The sequence below is a fragment of the Odontesthes bonariensis genome, chromosome 10, assembly GCF_027942865.1.
Source record: "Odontesthes bonariensis isolate fOdoBon6 chromosome 10, fOdoBon6.hap1, whole genome shotgun sequence".
Classification (NCBI taxonomy): Eukaryota; Metazoa; Chordata; class Actinopteri; order Atheriniformes; family Atherinopsidae; genus Odontesthes; species Odontesthes bonariensis.
This window is the reverse complement of record NC_134515.1, coordinates 32,113,887-32,135,678: the sequence shown is the minus strand read 5'-3', so window position 1 is coordinate 32,135,678 and position 21,792 is coordinate 32,113,887. Positions and strand designations below refer to the sequence as shown.

General features: G+C 39.2%; 3 protein-coding genes across 3 annotated transcripts in view; 1 reads left to right on the top strand and 2 right to left on the bottom strand.

Moving 5' to 3' along the window:
- The first annotated feature begins 3,285 nt into the window (after positions 1–3,285).
- On the top strand, positions 3,286–8,347 carry cd40 (CD40 molecule, TNF receptor superfamily member 5). The gene is made up of 9 exons (XM_075475298.1): positions 3,286–3,479; positions 3,982–4,063; positions 4,422–4,544; positions 4,636–4,782; positions 4,887–4,980; positions 5,138–5,196; positions 5,756–5,848; positions 5,943–5,974; positions 7,312–8,347. The coding sequence occupies exons 1-9, from the start codon at positions 3,441–3,443 to the stop codon at positions 7,528–7,530; spliced, it is 888 nt and encodes a 295-aa protein (XP_075331413.1). The 5' UTR covers positions 3,286–3,440; the 3' UTR covers positions 7,531–8,347.
- Positions 8,348–9,479: 1,132 nt separating this feature from the next.
- Positions 9,480–10,666, bottom strand: irx7 (iroquois homeobox 7). Its single transcript, XM_075475837.1, has 3 exons — positions 10,436–10,666; positions 9,799–10,253; positions 9,480–9,744 (listed from the first exon to the last, which is right to left on the bottom strand). Exons 1-3 carry the CDS (start codon positions 10,664–10,666, stop codon positions 9,480–9,482), a joined length of 951 nt encoding a protein of 316 aa, XP_075331952.1.
- Positions 10,667–17,284: 6,618 nt separating this feature from the next.
- The window catches only part of LOC142389993 (uncharacterized), a 31,235-nt gene continuing 26,727 nt past the window's right edge, over positions 17,285–21,792 (bottom strand). The window contains exons 9-11 of the mRNA XM_075475295.1: positions 21,597–21,669; positions 21,172–21,273; positions 17,285–19,066 (exon numbers count right to left, since the gene is read on the bottom strand). Coding sequence (XP_075331410.1) covers positions 18,894–19,066; positions 21,172–21,273; positions 21,597–21,669 — 348 coding nt within the window. The 3' untranslated portion in view covers positions 17,285–18,893. The remainder of the gene's footprint in view (positions 19,067–21,171; positions 21,274–21,596; positions 21,670–21,792) is intronic.

Sequence of the window (21,792 nt, the reverse complement as noted above, 5' to 3'; positions counted from 1 at the left end):
AAAGAGGCAGTAATCTAGAAAAATTGCACAAAACAATGAAAAATTATCTCTTTTATTTCACAAAAAGGACATCTGTGTGAAACTGCCAAGTTAAAAATTGATACAAATGCATTTACTGCGACAATACCATGCAGAATCATCAACATTTTTGGTCAATGGGCATTTATTAATCATGCTTAATACTGGTTTAACATCAGAATTAACCTTAAAATGATCTCTTGTTTGCGTGTATGTGGCTTGTAGTGTAAAAGCTCTCTGAGGTCAAGAAAGACAAGACTGGACTAGACAAGAAAAATGCTACATATTTACCATTGAATCCTTACATTAAAAAAGAGCTCCCCCAAAAAAGAGAAGCTTATCTATGAGAAAATCGACAAACTGAAAGGGAGTTAATGTTCGGCAGATATCTACATTTATTTTGGAATCGATCAGAATAGTTCTCCTGGATACCAACTCATTAAATTAGCGAAATTATCAGACCGAATGCCCACAAAAGATTAGCAATATGGTAAACTAGATTTGTTCGGCAACACTGTTAAGCGCTGCAGTTTATATCTAGTCAAAGGAAGATGTGCAAACAATGATTAAAACTGGATTTTAACCTTGTAATTTTTGTTGAAGTTTGGATTAGAACTGGAGAAAAAAATCCTAATATGTAAGTTACTTTTTCTCAAAATATCTTTTTTTGTTTGTTTGTTTTTTAATTCAAAAGGCACACAAATCAGTTGAATGAATGGCTTTAGGTTGCAAAGTCTAAAGTCATCAGCACCCATTAGAATGGTTTATTCTGTCATTTAAAATAACAGTATATGTCTAGAACCCCTGTAACAAGGACATTTATGGGTTTCCTTTTCAAAGCAAAAGACGTCCTTACGTCCAAATCTGATTTTATAAGATATCAAACTGAAATTGCTTAAAGGGATTTCATTATTATTCAGGAAAAATATGACATGTTAAGGAAAAAATTTGTGCATATGTTTTGTTATTCCTCAAAGATTTTCATAGCAAAAACTTTGCACAAAAATTGCACTTGAGTACAGAGACAATCAAAAAGGAAGTCATTGGAATTTCCAGCAGGAAAGTGTTGAAAGAAATTATTAGGTTCATGCTTACTGGCTCCTCCCCGCACCTCAAAGTAACTGCACGATTGGACAACAGAACCTGTAACTCTGTTCTCACTCTCAGCTGCGTTTATGCACGTTACATGGGAAGTATATGTTTAAGGACTCCGAAGAAAAAAACAGAGGGGAATCCTCAACAGCAATTACATTGTTGAACATGTGGGAAACCCCCTTATCAAAACTTTATGGGGAATTCCATTGACTATGTGTGGTTGAGAGTAAAGAAAACAAGAAAATCCTCCTGTTTTTCCTTAGAACTGATGCTGGGCACTTTGTAAACACATGAATTTGCAACCTTGTTATTGGCATGATAAAAAAGAACTCAACTGATAGCTCAGTGGTCATGGCAGATCTGTTTGCTCTTTCGATACACAGTTCTATTCACACAAATAACCATCTATCCCTGAGCTTCACTAAGCAGCTTAATGTATATTTAAAGCTACCAAAGAGCTACCAAAGATGAATTTTTTTTCAAATCCGTCCACTAAAAGTAGAAAGTTTGGCGGATGTGGGAAAATGAAGGCTGCATTGTTGTATTGTGCATTGTGATTTATTAATGATGGCCAAACTGTGATACATGGCACATCTTGTTATACAATCAAACATATTTGAGCGTTTACATATGGGCCATTCATCATTATTAGGATGTCATGTCAACATGTCAGGACATTCCAGTGAGGTGCAATAATAAACCAGCTAAAGCCAAATAAAGTTGGATGTGTAAAATTTGGCCACACGCTCTCCACTACTATTGGGGCGCATATGTCAGGTTGGGGTGCAGGGTAGGATACGGATGCGGACTCAGAGGATGTAGAAAAGCAAACTGGGTTTATTTCACAAAAAACAAAGTTAAACAAAAGCGCGGCTGAGCCGGATATCAAAACGAGACTGTGACAAAATCCATGAATATAACTGTGACTAACGAAAACAAAAAGACTTGGCATGAAACATGGAAAACACTGAGCTTAACGTGACGTTGTGGCATGAGGGGTGAAAATCAGGTAAGGAGGGTAAAGATCTGACAAAGATACAGGGGAGCCTGGAAACTAAATAGTGAACTGAGAGAGATGGGTGAGTGAGTGCAGCTGGGGAACAATGGACAGGTGAAGGGAATGAACTAATGATCAGGCATGGGAAGTGAGGGGAAAACAATGGCAAGACTAAAAACAAAGAACTCAAAAACCAAGACATGAAACCTAAAACATGATACAACATAAAACTAAAAACATGGGGAGAATCCCATGGGCGTGACAGCATACATAACAGTGCATGTGTAATGACAATTCAATGCTGGAATACATAAAAAAGGTGACAATGTGGGAAATTTATAAAGACAGTGGCCATTTCTCTCCATATGTATGTAAGTAGAGATCTACCTACTTTACTTCAGTGCATTTTGCTGATAAACTCAGAGTATTTGCACAGTAGCCTACGCTATATATGCTTCAGTAAAAGGTGTCAACTTAACTTTTTAAAATACTTGAGTCTCAATCAAATGCGCACTCTCACGTTGTGGATGAGGCCCGTGAGGCGATGGTGTTAACCACCGTGCACCCACTATGAATGTCCCTTTTGGTCATTCCTAAGATTTTGTTGCTGTTTTTTATGTTTGTTATTCGTTATAATCATCTTCCCTAGTTTGACTGTACATCAATTAGGTCAGTGACTGTTTTAAATGTTCATATATACATTTGAAGCAGTCAAGTTAATATTCGTAAGACTGAAAAGTTTCATATGTGTTTTGAGCTGAACATTCGGTAACTTTACTGACTGATCAGTCAAAGACATCTTTTCATCGTACCAATAAAGATCCAAGTTTTTGTTGAACTCATTAAATAAACCATATGTAAAATGCTAATAAACAAAGACAAAAGAAACTATAGAATGCGCTAACCTAACAGCCATTTGGCTGTAGAATTTGAATTAATAGACAGGTATTAGAGAACTATAAACTCTCACTATAAGCCCATCTGCCACTTGATAAACTCAGAGTATTTGCACAGTAGCCTACGCTATATATGCTTCAGTAAAAGGTGTCAACTTAACTTTTTTAAATACTTGAGTCTCAATCAAATGCGCAGTGCGCACTCTCACGTTGTGGATGAGGTCATATGTTGGCATGACGATGATGTGCTTTTACAGGAAACGGTCAAGAGAAAACCCCTCCGCAGCTCCTCCCTCCCCCGGGTGGTAAAAAAAGGAAGGAGTTACAGAAGGCTGAGCCTTTATTCTAACAGTTTTACTTCTTTTATTCTAAAAGTCTTACCGCCCGGTGGGAGCGACAGGCAGCGAAATCTTGGGACTCAAACATTCATCAAGATGCACTTACGGCTGCTGTTCACCTGGAGCGTTTTAATTGTGAGTAGGTTTATTCATCTATGGCGTAGTTTAAAAAAAAAAGACAAGAAAGAAACGTGAATTTTGGACTGAAATGAGCTCAGGTTGCCTAGTTGTTCACCAATCTGTTTTACTGTAACTTGGACTTCTTAACTGTTCTGTTATTCTTACATTCTAATGTGTTTTTTGTGTAAATCGCGGATATTCCGTTGAAATTTGAAATGATAGTCCCCGGCAATGTGCTACTTTCACTTTCGATTTCCTTGCAGCATATATAGAATGACTCTTTAACATATGGCTTTGTGCGAATCCCGATAAGAAAGATAACGTTATTAAGAGCACACATGCTGAAGAAAGACAGAAATAAAGGCATGCAGCTGCTGCCTCACAGTCTGTTGAATGTTTGGGACTTTCCACCGCGCCCCTCACAGTCTGGTCGGAGGAAGTGAACCAACCGTCTTCCTCCCAGAGAAACATTAGCAGAGAGATCATGTGAAGTCAGACTCTCTGTTATGTGTTGCAGGCGGTGGCCGCAGCCCAGCTGCACTGTGACCCGGTGACTCAGTATGAGAAGGATGGTCAGTGCTGCGACATGTGCAGCCCAGGTATGTCAAGACGTTATTGCAATAAAAACTATATATCTTAACATGGCCTCTCTTATACGGAGCCCCTAAAGGGACATGGAGGAATTTTTTTTTTGCGGGATCTCGCAAAAGTATTAGCTTTTCTGTCAATTACAAGTCTTTTTTTTTCTGCATTGAGGCAAGATAACTTTTAGCTTTGTGTGTGTGTGTATAATTATTTAGACACATTGAACACTTTAGTAGGCTAACCTAACAGCCATTTGGCTGTAGAATTTTAATTAATAGACAGCTATTAGAGAACTATAAACTCTCACTATAAGCCCATCTGCCACTTGTGTTCGAGGAACATAACACTGTTCAATAACAACTTGCTTGGCAGGGAACAAAATGCTGCCCCATAGCACTTGTACAGTCCCTGCGTGTGAAGCCTGCGGGAAGAACGAATATCAAGATAAATACACCAAAGACGACAAGTGTAAACTTCAGCGTTACTGTGACCCAAGTAAGAGCCTGTGACAGTTCACACAAACTTGCTCTTTCGTTGATTTCGTTGTTACTCGTCTCTCAGCTGGAGACCCTTCTTCTTCTTTCAGATAAAAACTATGAGGTTGCAGTCCACAAGAGCACGGAGACAAAGACCACCTGCATGTGTAAACAGGGGTTCCACTGCTCCAGCAGAGACTGTATGACCTGCGTGCAAGACAGCGCCTGTGGCCCGGGATTTCAAGTTCAGTTGAAAGGTACAACCTATATTTTTGATGTAGTGAACTGACCTTAAAGACCGATAATTCCTGCTTCTGCTTTGTGCCTGAGTGTGTTTTTAACAATCCCATTTAACTTTAAGGCAATCAGACGCACGACACCGTGTGCCAGGAATGTCCACATGGAACATATTCCAATGAGAGCTCAAGGGATGGCGTTTGTAAGAAATGGACAGAGTAAGTTTTGAAACCAGAAATGCATTTCTGTATAAACATAAACAGCGTTGCAACCCAAATACACACACACACACACACACCCTTGTTTTAATGTCTTCGTGGCGTCGCCAATAACAAAACTGTGGTCCTTTATTGGAATGTTGTGAAATTCTTCCAGATGTGAGGCAGGATACCACGTTGAACAAAGCGGAACAGATATATCTGACAACCAATGTGGTAAGTTTTGTGTAGGCTGACGAACTGTACAGGTTTCAAACCTTTATCTCTCCTACCATCTGCAGCTGTGTGGTTAGATACTGTGCGTTACTCAAAATGAAACTGGCTCACACATGAGATACTACGTCTTTCTAAGTTTAGGTTGGTTTGTGGTTTTGAGTGTGAGATCAAGAGCTTTCACTCACACCGTGTTTAAGCTACATATTTGTGTCGCCTCTAGAGCATTTTAATAGCTAAAGAATCCCTTTTTTATTAAAAAAGGAAGCGTTTGATGTTTGTTCTCTTTGCCCTATTTCTTTCCTATTTTGTCCCTCCTCAATTAACAAGAAAGTATGCAGCAGACATTGAAGTTGCAGAAGTAATGCTGAAATATAAAACTTTTAATATTCTTTAATGTTTCATCATATGTCTTTATATTTCTGTTCATTTATTCTTAAATTGATTAATTCAGCAATTTTCAATTTCTCTTGTATTATGAGAGAAAATAAAACAGTTCATCTGTGTGACACGGCTGTAAAGATCAGTATGTGATTGTGTTTCTTCCTCTCTTGTCTTACAGCTGAAATGGAGCGGAGTCATCTAATAGTGATCTGCATTCCTGTCCTGATTGCGTGCTTATTTGTCGCTGGATTCATATTTTACCTGTGCCGAAGTATGCTGAGCTCTAAATGTTATCGCTATGTTTCCAGTATCAGTAATCATTGGATGTACTCAAGTTGTGTGTTTCCTTCCTCTGTGTGTGTTAGATAAATCTACGTACGTGAAAGGAACAGCGAAGGTAAATTTGAGTTTGTCTTCATTTGCATAATATAAACAATGCAGATTGTTTCTACAAAGCTCCGTAACCAACCAGGGACACCTTGTTTAATCGGATACAGAATCACAAATGCACCTCTCCTGTGACATCTAATAGTTAAAAAAAAAAAAAAATCCCAGCTTTTCTATGAAATGTTGCCAAGAGGAAATATAATTTACATTTGCTGTTTAATCCACAGTCAGTGTCTGTGTTTTCCAGGCATGAGATTTGTAACGTTAATGGCTTGAAAAATCATCTAAATTGATGGCATTCGTCATTCAGACATTGTTCACTTTTCTGTAAATTTTCCTCATCCTGTTTTTTTTTTTTTTACAAAATCGTGTTATAGTGCCACAACGTTTCATATTGGTGTGCTAAATGCACAGCAACTGCATAACAATACAGAGGTGTATGGAAGTAGCTGAAAATTGACATACGATTCAGACACATTAATTTGCCAGATTAGTGGCAATGAGTGCATGTCTGAAAGGGGCTTTACACAATGAGTTGTAAATGCGCTCTCCACTGGTATCAATAACAGCCATAATATGCCTCCCTATAGATTAGCATAGTCTTAGAGCTAGAGTTGACTTTCTAAAAGCTTTGGCCACAGTCTTACACTCCTGCTCTGTAAATACCAGTTGTTGGTTCATCGTGAGATATTCCTAGTAGAGCCAAACCACTTGTGTTTGGTTATTGTTCTATATATGTGCTGAAAGGTTAAGTTACCAAATACTCTTTACCAGCATTTCATTGTGATACCTCTGAGTTAAGATATCCTTAAAGGGGAACTGCGGTATTTTCAACATTAAGCCTCATTTATGAGTCGTCTGCAATGTTTTAGAACCCCCCTCACCGCTTTTTTGAATTTTACTGCTGTCTCCGGTATTTGCCTAATTTTGATTCTTCTCAACCTGCTTCAGAATGGCAAGCCTTGTGCATGTCCTAATAGGTCCGTAAAAGCACCATAAACGTCCGTTTTCAAAATAATCAACTCACCGGAGTGGTTACTGGTGTGCACTGGTAATCCATATCAAATTTTGTTGTGAAAAGTTGCTTCTGTCGTGTTTTATTTGACATTTTGTACGGGATGTTCGTTGATATTACTCCGCCACCGCTAAGAAAATAGTGCGAGCATGAACGAGCTGCCAAATAAAACACGACAGAAGCAACTTTTCGCCACGAGCTGGGCGGCGGCCGAAGGCAGGGACCTTGGCGGTCTGATCCTCGGCTACTGAAGCTGGCTCTTGGGACGTGGAATTGATATGATGTGTTTGATATTATTTCATTCCTGATCCAGCATTGTTTTGCTTTCCCAGGGCTGCGTTGACTGTCTGACTACAGAAGATGAGCTGCAGAGAGTAGCCACACAGGAGCTAAGGACGCCAGTGGAAAACGAGGATGAGCTGAGTGTGCCGGAGATGTCCACAGAAGACCACGGAATAACTGAAAATGGAAACTTTGTGGCTCAGGAACTTGGGAAAGCGGAAGTTCTCTCTCGTCAGGAGTCCCAGACACATGGAGTCTATGAAGTGTGACCTGTTGCGGGCAGCGCTGTGGTGTGGTGCTTGGCACTGTTGCCTCGCTGTATGACAGCTCATAGCTTGACTGGGACTTTTCTGTGTTGAGTTAGCATGTAGCCTCTGTTCTTGTGGGGGTTTTCTCCAGGTGCTTTTCTTTCGCCCACTGTTTCAAAACATGATCAGTTAGTTTTAACAGTGACTGTAGGTGTAACTGAAATTGCATATGGCTTGTCTCATTGTTGGGCTTTATTAGTCCATTTATTAGAGAAATGGTGACCCGTCCAGGGTGTACCCCACCTTTCGTCCTGTTCTGGAGAATGTCCCAGCTCCCCCGCAAGTCTGAACAGGGCATTGAAAGTGAATTGATGAATGTTCCCTGTCGTGTCATATTTCTTTCATACAGATATTTCAAACCTTAAGATTTATATTTTAAACCCAAGTGTAAATGTAAATGTAATGTAAATTGTGCTGAAACTATGTGGTATAACATTGTAAGAAGATAGTTACGCTAAGATGTATTATCATGGTACTTTTTTTTTTGTTGTTTTCTTTTTTAACTAGGTTGCATTTTGATTTAATCATTATTAAGTTGGCTTATGTTTTTTACTTACACATAATACCACAACGTGTTATTATGCATTGAAACTGAATTCTTGTTTTAAGAAGGTGGTCACAGTGTGACATCACCCAGGCCTCACTCAAACCACATGGGGATTGTTTCCAGAATGCTTTGGTTTATGCGACAGCAAGTGAAGCTTTCAGTTTGGCTCCACTTGCATCTGCTGTGTGCCAGCTGTGTTCCTACAATAATAAATTAGTTCCAACAAAATTAGCCAAATCAGCTATTGGTAGTTACTGTTTATAAGCGTCATCGTGTAGCTTTTGACGAACTTCGGGGGACATTTCACCGAGTCTGTGTGGATGTAAAACGGCTTTTTGTCTGTCGTTGAAAGGATTTAAAAAAAAAAAGTTTTTGTCTCACATGCACCTGCCACTGTCAGTCCTACCATTCTATGGGGCATTTACTTTGCTTGTAGTTACTACTGACATCCTTAGAGGGGCGCCAGAGTTCCACTGTGGAGCGACTTTCACTGGTATTGCAAGTGAAGCAGCAAATATGCTGTATAAAGGAAAAGTCCAAACCAATATGTAGGCAAACTAGTTTTACCGACAGGAACCTTTTTAAAATTTCATGTTAAGATATTGCATTGAAATTGTATTTTGTTTTGAGAAAAGAGGCTCAGATAGAAGCTGATCTGCCTGTGTGTTCTTGTTGGTAAAGATTTGCATGGAGGTGAGAACAGATGATAAGACGCTCTCCCCTCCGCTTTGTTATCATTCACGGATTAAAGGCCCTTTGAATTTACCAAGAAACCATTGTGATTTACAGTGAAACATCATAGCAACTCCAAAAGGAGTCTAACACGTATACCGGCCTGAATACTGATCTTAAGAAAAAAAAAAAGGTATTTCAAACTTTACGGGAAAAAATGTGGCCTGCACTTGGATTCACACAGGAATGTGGAGACTAACCAGCTTTTAGTTTGAGGTTTAATGGCAGGGATTACCCAGCTAGGGCACCTTAAACCCGCTGTGAAGGACTGAACAGACTTGGGTTTGATATGCAACTAATGACTAACTTCTGTGCTGTTTCAACTTTAACTTTGATTCCACGTGTGTGAGGTGTAGCCAAAGCTAAACGCATACAAGTCAGATGTCGCTTTAAGACAAAGTTTATTTTATCAAAATACTTCTTTATGGAAAGACAAAGGAAACATAATTTACATCTTGGTGGTGGAAAAATACATCTAGGTTTATTTACAATAACACAACTTGCTTCGTCTTTGGTTGGTTTCACAACGGATTTTCATGTCAATGCAAACTTCAGGGGTCCGTGAGGTTTGAATAAAGTGCAAAAAGTTGTGGAGAATAAAAAGTCCTTCTTTTGTCTCCACATTGTTCGTTCAGACTATTTCACGATTTGTGTAATATGCTGGAAGAAAGAGTCCGTTTCGTGACGCCCAGTCTGCCCACAGCCGCCCGACGGGGTGGTAAATACTGTCCACGGGTTTCCTCACAGTCTCTGAAGTGGCGGTTTCTGCCAAAGACCAGATTTTGGGTTTCTGACTCACGCTGTTGTCTTTACTTTCCAAAGCAGAGGGCGTGTGGTTAGAATCACTGTTTTCAACTCTGTTGACGGCTCCATGTCCTCTGTCCTCCTGCTCGCTGCTGCGCAGCGGAGGAATCTCCAGGCGCACATCCACAGGTGCGCAGCTCTCCAGCTCGCTCCCGACCTGCTCGTCGGCCTCTGCGCGGCCACTTTGAGGCTCTGCCTCTTCTCGCTCATCTAAATGACATTTCTGCAAAGGGCCCTCTTCTTCGTCGCTCTCTCCCTCCTGGTCCTCATCCTCCTCGTCTGATTTCCCCTTCGACGCCCAGCTGACCCTGTTCTCCTTCTTCAGACGTCGCCTTGCGTTGGCGAACCAGGTGGAGACCTGCGTCAGGCTCATTTTGGTGATGATGGCGAGCATGATTTTCTCGCCCTTGGTTGGGTACGGGTTCTTCAGGTGCTCGTTCAGCCAGGCCTTCAGCGCGCCGGTGCTCTCTCGGGTGGCCACTTTGGCGACCCTGGCGGGATCTTCGGCGGCTCCCGAACGGTAGGGAGGGTAGAAAGCACCCCCACGAGCCAAGAGAGCGTGGTGGTAGGAAGAGGTGGCCTTCAAATCGAAAGCATTGCTCTGGAAGATTTAAAACAAGGAACATAAGCATGTGCATATTTTGACAAGACCATTTAACCTTAGTGGATGGTGATAGTAATTCCCTGTTCAGATTAGGGAAACAATCTAAAAAAAAAAAAAAAACTATAGCCTAATGTCAAACTCAGTGACAAAGTCGTTTGTTTTGTGAACGATCAACTCACCATGTGTGCGATATGTCTGTGGTGTGGATAAGGGATAAAGTTGTATCCTTGTAGTCCTGAGTATGTTATGGGAACCCCAGCTGCCATCGCCGCCAGATGCTGAGCCTGCTGCTGCTGCTGCTGCTGCTGTACACCCGGCGGGCATCCCAGCACCGGGATCTGATATCCAGTTGGCATGCTGATGTTCCTCTCCAAGAAGAAGTTACCAAATCCAGTTTGTGATGCGGGCATCTTTCCTGCGCTCCAGGATATTCAGGTCTGAGGGGCAATCCAGCCTCCTAGATCTATTTATATACACCCAGCTGCCAGCGTGTGTGTGTGTGCAGGGGGGAGAAGGGGGGGGGGGGGGGGGGGGGAGGTCCCTTCTGGTAGTGACTGACTAATACGTTCAAAAGACCTACAGCTTTCACTGGCAACAAATCCCATCAAAGACGCTCTCCGCTGTTCCTTTTAGTGTTTGTCATGGAGAGGCTAAATATATGCGTCTTATCGCGTCGCGGTGATCTCTGGAGAGAACCGAACTTTCAATTCAAATGCAACAGCCTTCTTAGGAGAAGTGGAGAAAGACCCTTCTCGACACAAAACATCTAATTCACAAACCGCGTTTCTGCTCTAAAAACATCTCAAAGCTCACAAACTGCAGGCTACATTTGCAAAAGTGGAAGTTTGGAGACCTGTAGGCATTCTTCCCACTTTTATATTTCCATCTTTTCATTGGGTTTCTCGGCTGTTTGATGTAATTTTTTATTACTATTTCAACACTTCCCATGTCTCGCACTAATCGGTGGAGAGTTCAGAAAAAACACGGCTCGAATTCAGTTAACAACATCCCGCCAGTTTCTGCTGCTGTTTCTGACACTTCAGCACCTCCAGTTGTGTCAATTGAATTAATCAACGAAACAGCATCACATTAGGCAAATAGACAAGAAATACTTTTACGCGCGCGTAAGAGTTCCAGAGGAAACCACTGGATCCGGAGCTCTTGCAGGTCTTTTTAATAAACCAGAATGAGAGCGATGCCCCCAAATGATCTAATGACCAAATACGAACCACAACAAAGTGCCCCTCCACAGATTGATGGCATAGTTTTCAACGTTTCAATGGCCCTAATTAAACGAGGTTAAGTGAAACAGGTGTTGACTAATGTAAATGATAATTGTGAGATAACAGATGCTAATGTGTGTGTGTGTGTGTGTGTGTGTGTGTGTGTGTGTGTGTGTGTGTGTGTGTGTGTGTGTGTGTCAGAGATAACAGGGGAAGATTACACTTCTTATTCTGCTCTCCCCCCCTCATGACCTTCAAAAGAGCCACAACGCAGATCAGTGTTTTTGTTCAAAGGAGCACAGCTCTCTTATCAGCCATTATTTTGGCTGCTTTATTAACAGTATTAGTAGTAGTGTTGGTTGTGTTATTCGCAGCGCTTTGATGTCGCAGCCAGAGCTGCAGAGATTATGACAGCATTCTTTTTCAGTTTACAGCTAGCCGTCCTCTAATTTTGTTGATAATCCACAAATATATTGAACTGTTTCCTGTTTCTTTTCTTGTTTTTTTAACTTTGGTTTTAAGTTAAAAAAAAGCTTATGTATTTCTTGGCCTTGAAAATTGTGTGTTTTCTTCATTTTACTTTTGATGACACTCACTTTAAAAAAAAACATTTTAACTCCTTTTCCTTAACATTTACAAATATAAAAAAATATTTCTGAATACACGTCCATATAATGTTTGATTTAATAAACCTAAGAAGAACTTTCCAATCCATTTCTAACATGTAAGCGACTCCCAAAAACATATCAAACTCACATTTTACATAGGTATTCTTGACTTCTAAGCAGTTAAGAATGAGTTAAATTTGGAAAGATAATAGGAAAGAGAGAAGACAAAACTGTACAAATTAATGCATTTATTGCCTTGTTGCAGCAAACTAACAGTTTTCTGTCAGTTATCACTTAGTAAGATACAGTTGGGTAATATTAAAAAAAATCCTGCCATTAATCAAAAGATAAAATAAAGGAAACACAAGTAGCATCTTTTGTACTTTAATATACATTGTCAGCCAATTTGAAATGCAGACATTCAAAGGCATCATCTAAAGAAGAAAATCCTCAAAGTCAGAAATGTTTGATATTACCTTTGATGTCGAGAAATTTAAGAAACTATCAGGTTACAGTTTACAATCAAATGATAGTTTTATTTGAAGTTTATGTTTCTGTTGCTCTGCTATAGTTTGACTGAATTTTGTGTCAGAGGCAAAGATGAGTCTTTTTAATCCAACACACTCAGTTTCATCTGTGGAGTACATGGCTCTACCACGAGATAAAATCCACTGTGTAGTGGAACTGTGTAATGTTCTCAATTCCTTTTGAACTACAAAGGAAATTATACACAGGAAAGTTAAAGATTAAAAAGTCTGTTAGGTGGTTGGAGGGAATTGTCCAGAACTAGAGAGTGGCATCCAAAAGACTCACCTCCTACCTGGACCATTTTTTATTTTTTTCTTCAAATATTTATTCAATCTTTATCTAGTGAAGGTCTATATTCTTTTAATCACCTCACTAGCATATTCCCACTTTCCTTCAGCAATTCTAACCTAAACAACTGAATGTACTGTAACTGATTTGGAATCTGAAGAGATGTGAAAACATATATATATTATTGATTTTATAGCACAAAAAGTGTGTTGAATGAAACAGTATTCCAAGTGATTATCAATGAGAATACTGTTGTATGTGTTCGATATAATTTCAGAGACTGTGAAAGGAATGTGGCTAAAAAACTGAAACTGTTAGAAAAATTAGTATTTTAAATTTTCTCTAATTTTCATGCAATAAATTGTGACTCGTGACCAAGTTTCAGCTTCTCATAATGTGCTGTTTTTTCTTTGTGATATAACAATTATTGATTAATGAAAATTTTTTGATATGTTTTTTGGTATAAGGCTTTATGGAGAAAGAGCTGCTGTTGTACCAACAGAAACCAAAAAGCAGAGAAGGCGGAGGGGAAGGAGGAATTTATTTGGGTGGGGTCCACATAGCCTAAAGCAAATTTGTACAAGAACAACAATGGGCCAAGTAGAGAGTAAAGAGAAGAAGGCTTATGGCATCAGTAGTCTATCTCCCAACACAAACAGCTCAGGGCTGCAGCTTTTGTCCTGCTTGTAGAACTTCTTTCATTCTCTTCCTTTTTTGGCAGCTTTGCTACAATGCAGGTGTTGGTCCTGCTCTGACAGGTTTTGGTGGCACTGTTTGTTGTTAGGATGTCAGTCGTTTACAGGAGAGAAAGGTGACCAAATGGAGCATGGTTGTCCTGTACCTAAAAGAGATAATACGAGATAGCAAAGAGGATGAAATTATCTTCATCTCTGATAACACCTGAGCTGCTGTACTGTGCTGAAACAGTGCCTGCCCTGTGTCCCCATTTATTTACAAATCCTGTGCTTATTCCACATTATGACTCACTAAAAAGAAGGTGTTAATTCTGGATAAAAAGCAGAATGACAGTGCAAGTGGTGGTGAGCAGGTCAGGACAATAGCTTTGGGTGTGACTTCAATTAAAGAATATCCCCAACCTACAAGCTGACAAAAGGGACGAAACAAGCACTTAGAATAGCTAAGAGGAAGGTGTGAACGAGACAACAAAAGCCAAAAGAGAATCAATAGTCTTTAACACCTATTGCTTGTTAGTTTATTTTTGCTGGATTGACAAAGGCTCATTGAAACTGAACCAGACAGGATGGAATTTTATCACAGGAAACTATTGATCAATAAAAAAGACAAATTAGATCAAAAGTGTGTAGATTAAAAAAGAAAAAAGAAACATATGTAATTATTAACTAAGTTCAAATTTAGAAGGACAACTATTGACAGTGATCATATGTTGGTCTCCAACCAGCTCCCGTATTCTTCCTTAATGGGATTTTCCTGGGACGCCAACACAAATGGGAGATGTAAGCCAAGTGTGAATGTTATCAAGCTTTCCCACCTCTTTACTATTTGACCCCCTCTTCTCAGACCCCCTTCCAGTCTTTGTGCTTTGTCATTACTCTTATCAGGGCCACTCTATCATTCTTTCAAAATAGTAGTGGCGCTGAAACCGCTTGCAAATGTAAGTATGTCTTTGTTTAAGGCCGGGCAGTGGCCTGCCTCCAGCTCCCTCCTGGGTGCAACCTGATTGACGGCCCTCTGCTGGGTGAGTGACAGGCGGCGTTGGTCAGACTGTGATGGCCGGTGCGACAGCTGCTGCTGGTAACTCCGTGTAGGGCCCTGGTGGGTGGGTGCTGGGACCCCAGGATCCCCCAGCCAGAGGCCTGGGCCAGTTTACTGGAGCCTGGTCAGAACAGTTCCCTCAGTGTGCTCGTTATTGCAGATCAGCTTGTTGGCTCGCTGCAGCCTACTTATCCACCTCAGCTGCAGGTTTCGCTGCAAATATGTGCAACATAAGAGGCAGAAATGTTTTTTTTAATTTACTATACATAGACTGTTTTTATGATGAAGTTTACTGAAAGATATTTAAGATTTACTGTGTTCATTTTTTCACTTTTTAGGATTGGCATCTCTCTCTGTGGGGTGTTCCCTCAAATCAGCATATGCATTAGCATATGTAGGGCAGATGTTATTAGTGCAGTAGCAGCTTTAATCAAGAGTAAAAAGACTAATTCAAATGAAAAAGGCTTTTTCTTTCTTTCTTTCTTTTTTAAAGAATACACACCGTATTAAGCATTTATTCTAACTGAATGCAAAGTTTTGATGAACAGGTAATGACATCATAATTTGCATTTGGCCACAATTCAAACTTTGCCGATGAGGACATTTTTGTTTTGTTTTTAAGTTTTACTTTTTCATCTTTACTGACAAATACATAAACACATTAAGATGCATTTATCTCTGATTCCAACTCACTATCAGTGCTATTAATCAATTTATTAAAAATTATGTCCCACCCCTTCTACACAATAGGTTTGACTTTACTAGCATGTAGTGCATGTTTGTTTTTCATTAAGATTCCCATTAGCTTTCATATAGCAGCAGCTTCCTTAGTCTGAATGCAAAAAATATACACTGATATATATATTTACTGATGAATTTCCTTTTTAAAATAATATTCTTTTTACATTTTTTTAACTTGAAACCAACAGAGTCGTGCATTTTCAGAACATTAGTTCAAAAGAAAGAGCTGCACATGCTTTTATATATATTACCTTGTGGGGTATGGGACAAAACTAATAAAGAGTAATCAATTACATGAGACTAAACCAAAGCTTGAATCCCTTGTTTGTTGTGTTAAACATTTTTACTAATTATCGACTATTCTCCATTTTAGTTCCCATCCCAGATGTGTTTATAATCATTTTTCATCTATGTTAACTTTCACCTGCCTTGTTCATATGCTATTTATACTAAGATTACACTTTGGTTTTGAACATAGGGGGAAATTAGTCCATATTCCAATGATAGTTGTTTTGGAAACATTCAAAATTTATCATGACAAATCCAGTCAACAATCAACTTCAGCTCCTGTTTAAGATTAGTCTTTAAATTGCTAATTGTCCTAGCCATCAGTGTACAGTGACACATGTATCTTTATAAGTAACTAATGAAAGATCAATAGTGAAAACTGAGTGGCCCAAAACAACTTCCTTGAGGCACTCCCATGTACACGCTGTGTAGTATAGTGTTATACTGGCACAAATTAATTGCTTACACAAAGACCAACAGAGGAGCAGGGACCGTACAAATCATTATGTTTTCACCCTTCATAAATTTACAGAGAAACAAAAGTTTTTCAAAGTACTCTTACCATAACTCCATCCACTGAACAAAGTGAAGTTCATGCATCTATTATTTTCTCACTAAAGCCTCACAGAGAGCAACTAATGAGGTTATTGGGCATCTGTGACGTGACATCTACATTTTGGTCTATTTGTGAAACAATGGTAACAAGGAAGCTGAGGACACTGGCCTCTGTGTTTTCCAACTCAAAATAACAAAGCCAAGCAGCCGCTGTTGGGAGGCTGTGCTCTCATGGAAATGAGCAACCGAACCAACAATGTAGCGCCTAATCTCTTCAGAGAGAGGAATCAGTTACACAGCAGTATGCACCCCTCAATGCTTTTCATTAGAGTCAGTGTGCTATTGAAACAGTCACTCCACCCCCCTTGACTTGCACATAAACCACATACATGCGCACACACACAACCCTCATATGTAGAAACAGGCCTTACACATACATGCAGTAGGTACAAGCCCCCCCCCAACAACAGAAGGGTTGAAATAAATGGGGCAGAGGGTGGGAAGGGGGTGCAAGGCCTCAAAGCACGGGATTAGAGTTAATGTGCCCTCCCTGGGTTATAATCTCTTCAGAGGGGGACTTTGTTTGAGGGGCTTGAGGGCAGTAAGATAAGTATCTATTACAGAAACTCCCTCTTATCCCTCCAACATCCCCGCTTCAAAAATGAAGCACAGAAACACTTGCCTCTGTTCCCCTCTGTGTCGTTTGATATCCAAGACCCAAAAGCAAGTGCTGCCCTTTTCAGCTAATCAGGAATTAAGGTCTAAAGCCGTATGGAGAGTAAGCAGGGCCCATATTTGCTCCAGCTGTAGCCCACAAAGTCAGGTAGTTAAAGTGAGATCAAAGGCAGCTTAAAAACCTCAACTTATTGTGTAGTAAGGAGGGGAGAAAAGCATGATCACAAGTTGTTGGAGTTGTCGATTCCAGTGTACCAGCAAAGTAGGCACGCAACAATTTATTAGTGTTTGAAGTGAGCAATGCAGAACCAAGAGCGTTAGAGGCAGAAAATGACACAATACACTTCTGTAGAAAACAAAGTTTAATTCCAAAACATATTCATCATATAAATATTGTGCAAAAATATATGCTGTTTAGATTACAGAAAGAGCACAAAAATGGTAACTGATACAAATGGCACGGAATTCTCAACACAATTGAGCATTTTTTTTCTAGCAGAGGTTAACAGGCACTTTGGTGCACAGCAGGGGAACAAATCAAGAACAACCACCTGGCAAGCACCTCTGTGATACAACAATTAGTTTCTCAACAAACCTTTATCAAGAAGCAGAAAAACAAAGACGATAATCTGTGAAACTGCAGTCAAAGAAATTTCAGAATTTCTGATCATTTCTGAAAAGACATGGTCTTGATTCTTCATACCAGCAAGTGCAAAACACAGACATGATGAGAAAACAGCCACCACAACCTGATACTAAATAACGCTTTAGAGTCCCTACTTGTTGTACTTTGGAGTCTTTTGACTCAAAACAAATCACACAACAGATCACACAACTGAAAAAAACTATTTGCAATTTATAGTGCAATTTATTTATTTTTTGTGTTTATTTTTCTTTTTACTAATTTCCAACTTTTGTGGATTGATTTGATGCTATTTGTTGTTTTACCCATCCATCCCTAATTTAATTGAGACCTGTTGTGCTTCATGGACAAAATCTGACAAAAATCTCTATTTGTATTATAAAACTTTTCATTGTAAAAATGAAGCAGCATTATAAATAGTTAAAAAACACAGAAATTAAATAAATTGAATGAGGGTAAATGCTACAATTAGGGTATATTCAGAATTCTTTATTCTTTGAATTATGTGGTAGAATGGTCATTTTACTTTTTACCACATCTGTATTTTCTAAACAGTCCCACATATGATAAATTGACTTTTAAAATAATGAAAATAAAGTAGACGGAATGAAAACTGTAACATCTTTTTTATATCTATATATATATATAGATATAACATTTTTTATATTATTTTATGACTATATATATAGATATGAAAACTACCACTTTTTTGTTTCTTGAGGAGACCAAGAAGCATTTTTATCTGTTTTTTGTTTTTTTTTAAACAAAAAAAACAGATTAATAGGTTCCTTCATGTCATTCAATACTCATTGCGGTTTGAGTTGTGCTGCATTAATACTGCAACCAATCCACAGCAAAAAATAGTCCCAAATACACCTACCGATTACTACTGTTTTCATTGCATGTAGCTAAAAATACAGCAGCCACTGTTGTGGAAAAGTAGCTTGATCATCACTAACAGTGATACTATGTTTGTTCCAGTTTTCTCCTACTTGTCAGATTAAATAAAATTTGCAGAGACAAAGGCAAGCTTTAATACCCATGTCGCCTAAACTCATTCGAAATGTTAAGGCATCCCCAGTCACATTTGAAACATTCATTCAAACTTAAAAGGCTTAAAAGAACTGCTATTGTAAACACAATTATACATAAAATATAAGTATGCAAAAATACATGCATGAGCAAAGCATCACATTTCTTATCAAAAGTTGGAGCATCTGTGTTCATGGCTTGTTTGAGCTGTTTAATAGTCTCTAAGTATAGGTGTGAGCGTCATGTATGTGTGCACATAATAAATACACATTACATATATGTGTGTACGTATGCTCGAACGTAAGTGTGAGTCTGTTTTTCTTCAGCGGGAGAATTTTCGGGGTCTGAAAGCGGGAACCACCAGCTGATGTGACGCTGTCCTCTCCTCTTCAATCGGAGCAAGCTCCTCCGCTGAACCCCACTTCTTCTTGGAGTGGAACAACGATACCAACTTCCTGTTCTTGTTCCGCTCTCTAGCCTGAGTGACTTGAAACTCTGCAGCCAGACAAAGCAAAAGTTCATTGATGTGGAAAATAGACACGAGTCCTGCATTTCTTAAATCCACTGTGCTTTTCCATTACATGGTATGGTATGTATGCTTTTTGTCTTATTCTATTTTTTGTTTTCCGTTGTCAGTGATACCACGACAGCTGATACTAATCAGGGACGTGAAACACTGCAGACTGATTGGTCAGAGAGAGAGAGAATCATCAGATGTCGGCAAGAACATCAAGATCATCTCAGTCAAGCACACACCAAAATTCACAACACATTTTCACTGATATCTCATTTGTGCCCACAAATCAAATATTATGCACATGACTGCTGAATACATTAACATGTTTATTAACCATGAGAATGGATTTACACACAATCTTCTTTTCTCCACTGACTGGAACTGAGCTCTGTAGCATTCAGTCATTATAATCACTCTAAAAAGATATTCAAACCCTTGTAAAGTAAAAAAAAAAGTCTGCCACAAACTCCCTCAGTCAAACAACCACTGTAATATTCCTCTGTACTCCTCACTTTTAAGTCACCTTGTGAAAAGCATGGGGGGGGGGGGGTTACTGCAGCATACATAAACATGAAGTAGGAGTCTAAAGGGCGGATTATAGTTCTGCGTCTATCGTCTTGACGTGTTGCTTTGCTCTGGTCGCGAACCACTTTTCATGTTATGGTTCTGCAACCTCGGTCTGGAATTTCTCGGGACGCACAGCAGTTTCCCCTCTCGAGAATTTCGGTGGGCGGTGACGAGAACTTCGGCGGCGCCAGCGGAAGTGTTTATCTTTCAAAAAAAAAAAAGTGTATGCAAGATATGGATCTGGAGTTGCTCGACATCGAAGAAGAACAGCTTATTTTATTGGAGTTGGCGAAAATGCAAAGGAGGAAGCTACACAGACAACCGGAAAGGCACACCGAGGACCAATCACAGCCGCTTTTGTTTGCGCACTTCCGTTGGTGGTCTGCGTGCATCTGTCGCGTAGTCAGGATTTTTCTGAGGTGCACGACAACGCGCGCAGAGCCTCTGCGTGGGGGAGTGGTCAAGATTTTGACGCTCGCAGAGGCTCTGTGCAGTTATCATAATTGTAATTAATTGGCACTTTTGATGACAGTTTAGATTAGAAGATACCCCTCTCATTTGTCTAAACTAAATTATAGCATGTAGTTGGTTAGCTTAGATAGTCAGACTGTAGTTTAGTTCCTAAAATCTTAATCAAAAGGGACAGGTTCAGACAACAAACTTCAGTATGGACAGTATTTGGATGGTCAATGTCCAGCTTGACTGATTAATGATCTCCAAATCAAAATTAACCAATCACTCTCCAGCTCCACCTTTTTGACCAAATATGGTAAATTCTGTAAGCTTAAAGCCCAAGAGGACCAGGGCCAAAATCTTCAAAATGACAAAACGACTTTTGATCTCATGGTGGCTACGTCTACTCTTCAGTTTCTAAGTACATCTTCTGTTGTTAAAACAGTTAAAAACATTTTCTTGCTCCCATGAGTGAAGTTAAAAATAAATAAAGTTTAAAAAAAAACATTTTATAACTAACTGATTTCTTCATTCTCCACTAAACAATCTATCAAACTATAAAAAAGTCAAAACTCAAGTTTTTTTTTAAAAATATATAAATAAACATACAACTACAAAGCTACAAAATATATACATATATACAGCTATAGAAATATATACAGCTATAGCTGTACAGCTACAGCTACAAAATCGAATTTGAACATAAACTGAGGTCACATTTGCTTCATTCAAACAACTAAAGACTTTATCTAGAGCAATATTTTATCCAGAAAACAAATAGGAGCCCATGATTAATTCTACAAACAACGAGCTACAGTACTATTTGAATATACTTAACTAAGCCGAAAGTAAACTTTACAGCACATTTCAAATCCACTATTACATTGCACTTCGCAGGAACACAGAAAGCACATCTACAATGTCAAGGAATGACCTAACATTGAACTTAATCATAACTTATAACACCAAAGAGATAAATGATATATTTTTTACTTTATGAGTTTAAAAATCTCTATTTGTAAGCTGAATAAAATTGTCATCTGCAAAGGTTTGAGGCACTCACGCAGCTCGCAGTCTTCCCCTGGTCCCGGACCTTCTGAGTGTTTGATGTTCAGATAATGGCAGGCAAGATGGCCACTGTAGTCACGTAAGTTTTCTTTTGCCCCTTATAAGACAAAAAATACATCCCCTCAAAACAGAGATCAGTCAGGGACGGCAGAAGAAAAGCTACTTGCCTGACACTTTACACCAAAAGCTTAACCGAACAATCTAAATCCAAAGGAAAACAAAGCTACCCACTTGTGTTTTAGACCTGCAGTCGCTTGGTGACTGACAAGTTTTACAAAAATAACTAGAAAAATAAATGTTTCTAGTAGTGCACAATACAATACCGACGTTGCTGGGAAAGAGGCTTAGCATTTCAATGAAACATAGTTGAAGAAGAAAACATTTGGTCCACAATTTCATGAGAACCATACCATAGCTTACCATAACTCCCTATGAGCAAGTCGAGAATATGTTGATGGCCGTGCAAGGCTGCAATGTGTAAAGGAGTGTATCCCTGCAGAACAAACATAAATAATGTAAATATCCATAAAAGCTCCACACATGCACATTTTAAGGAACTTGTGTATTCTCTTTTTAAGTACACCCTCAACATTAAAACATACGGAACTGGTCAAAG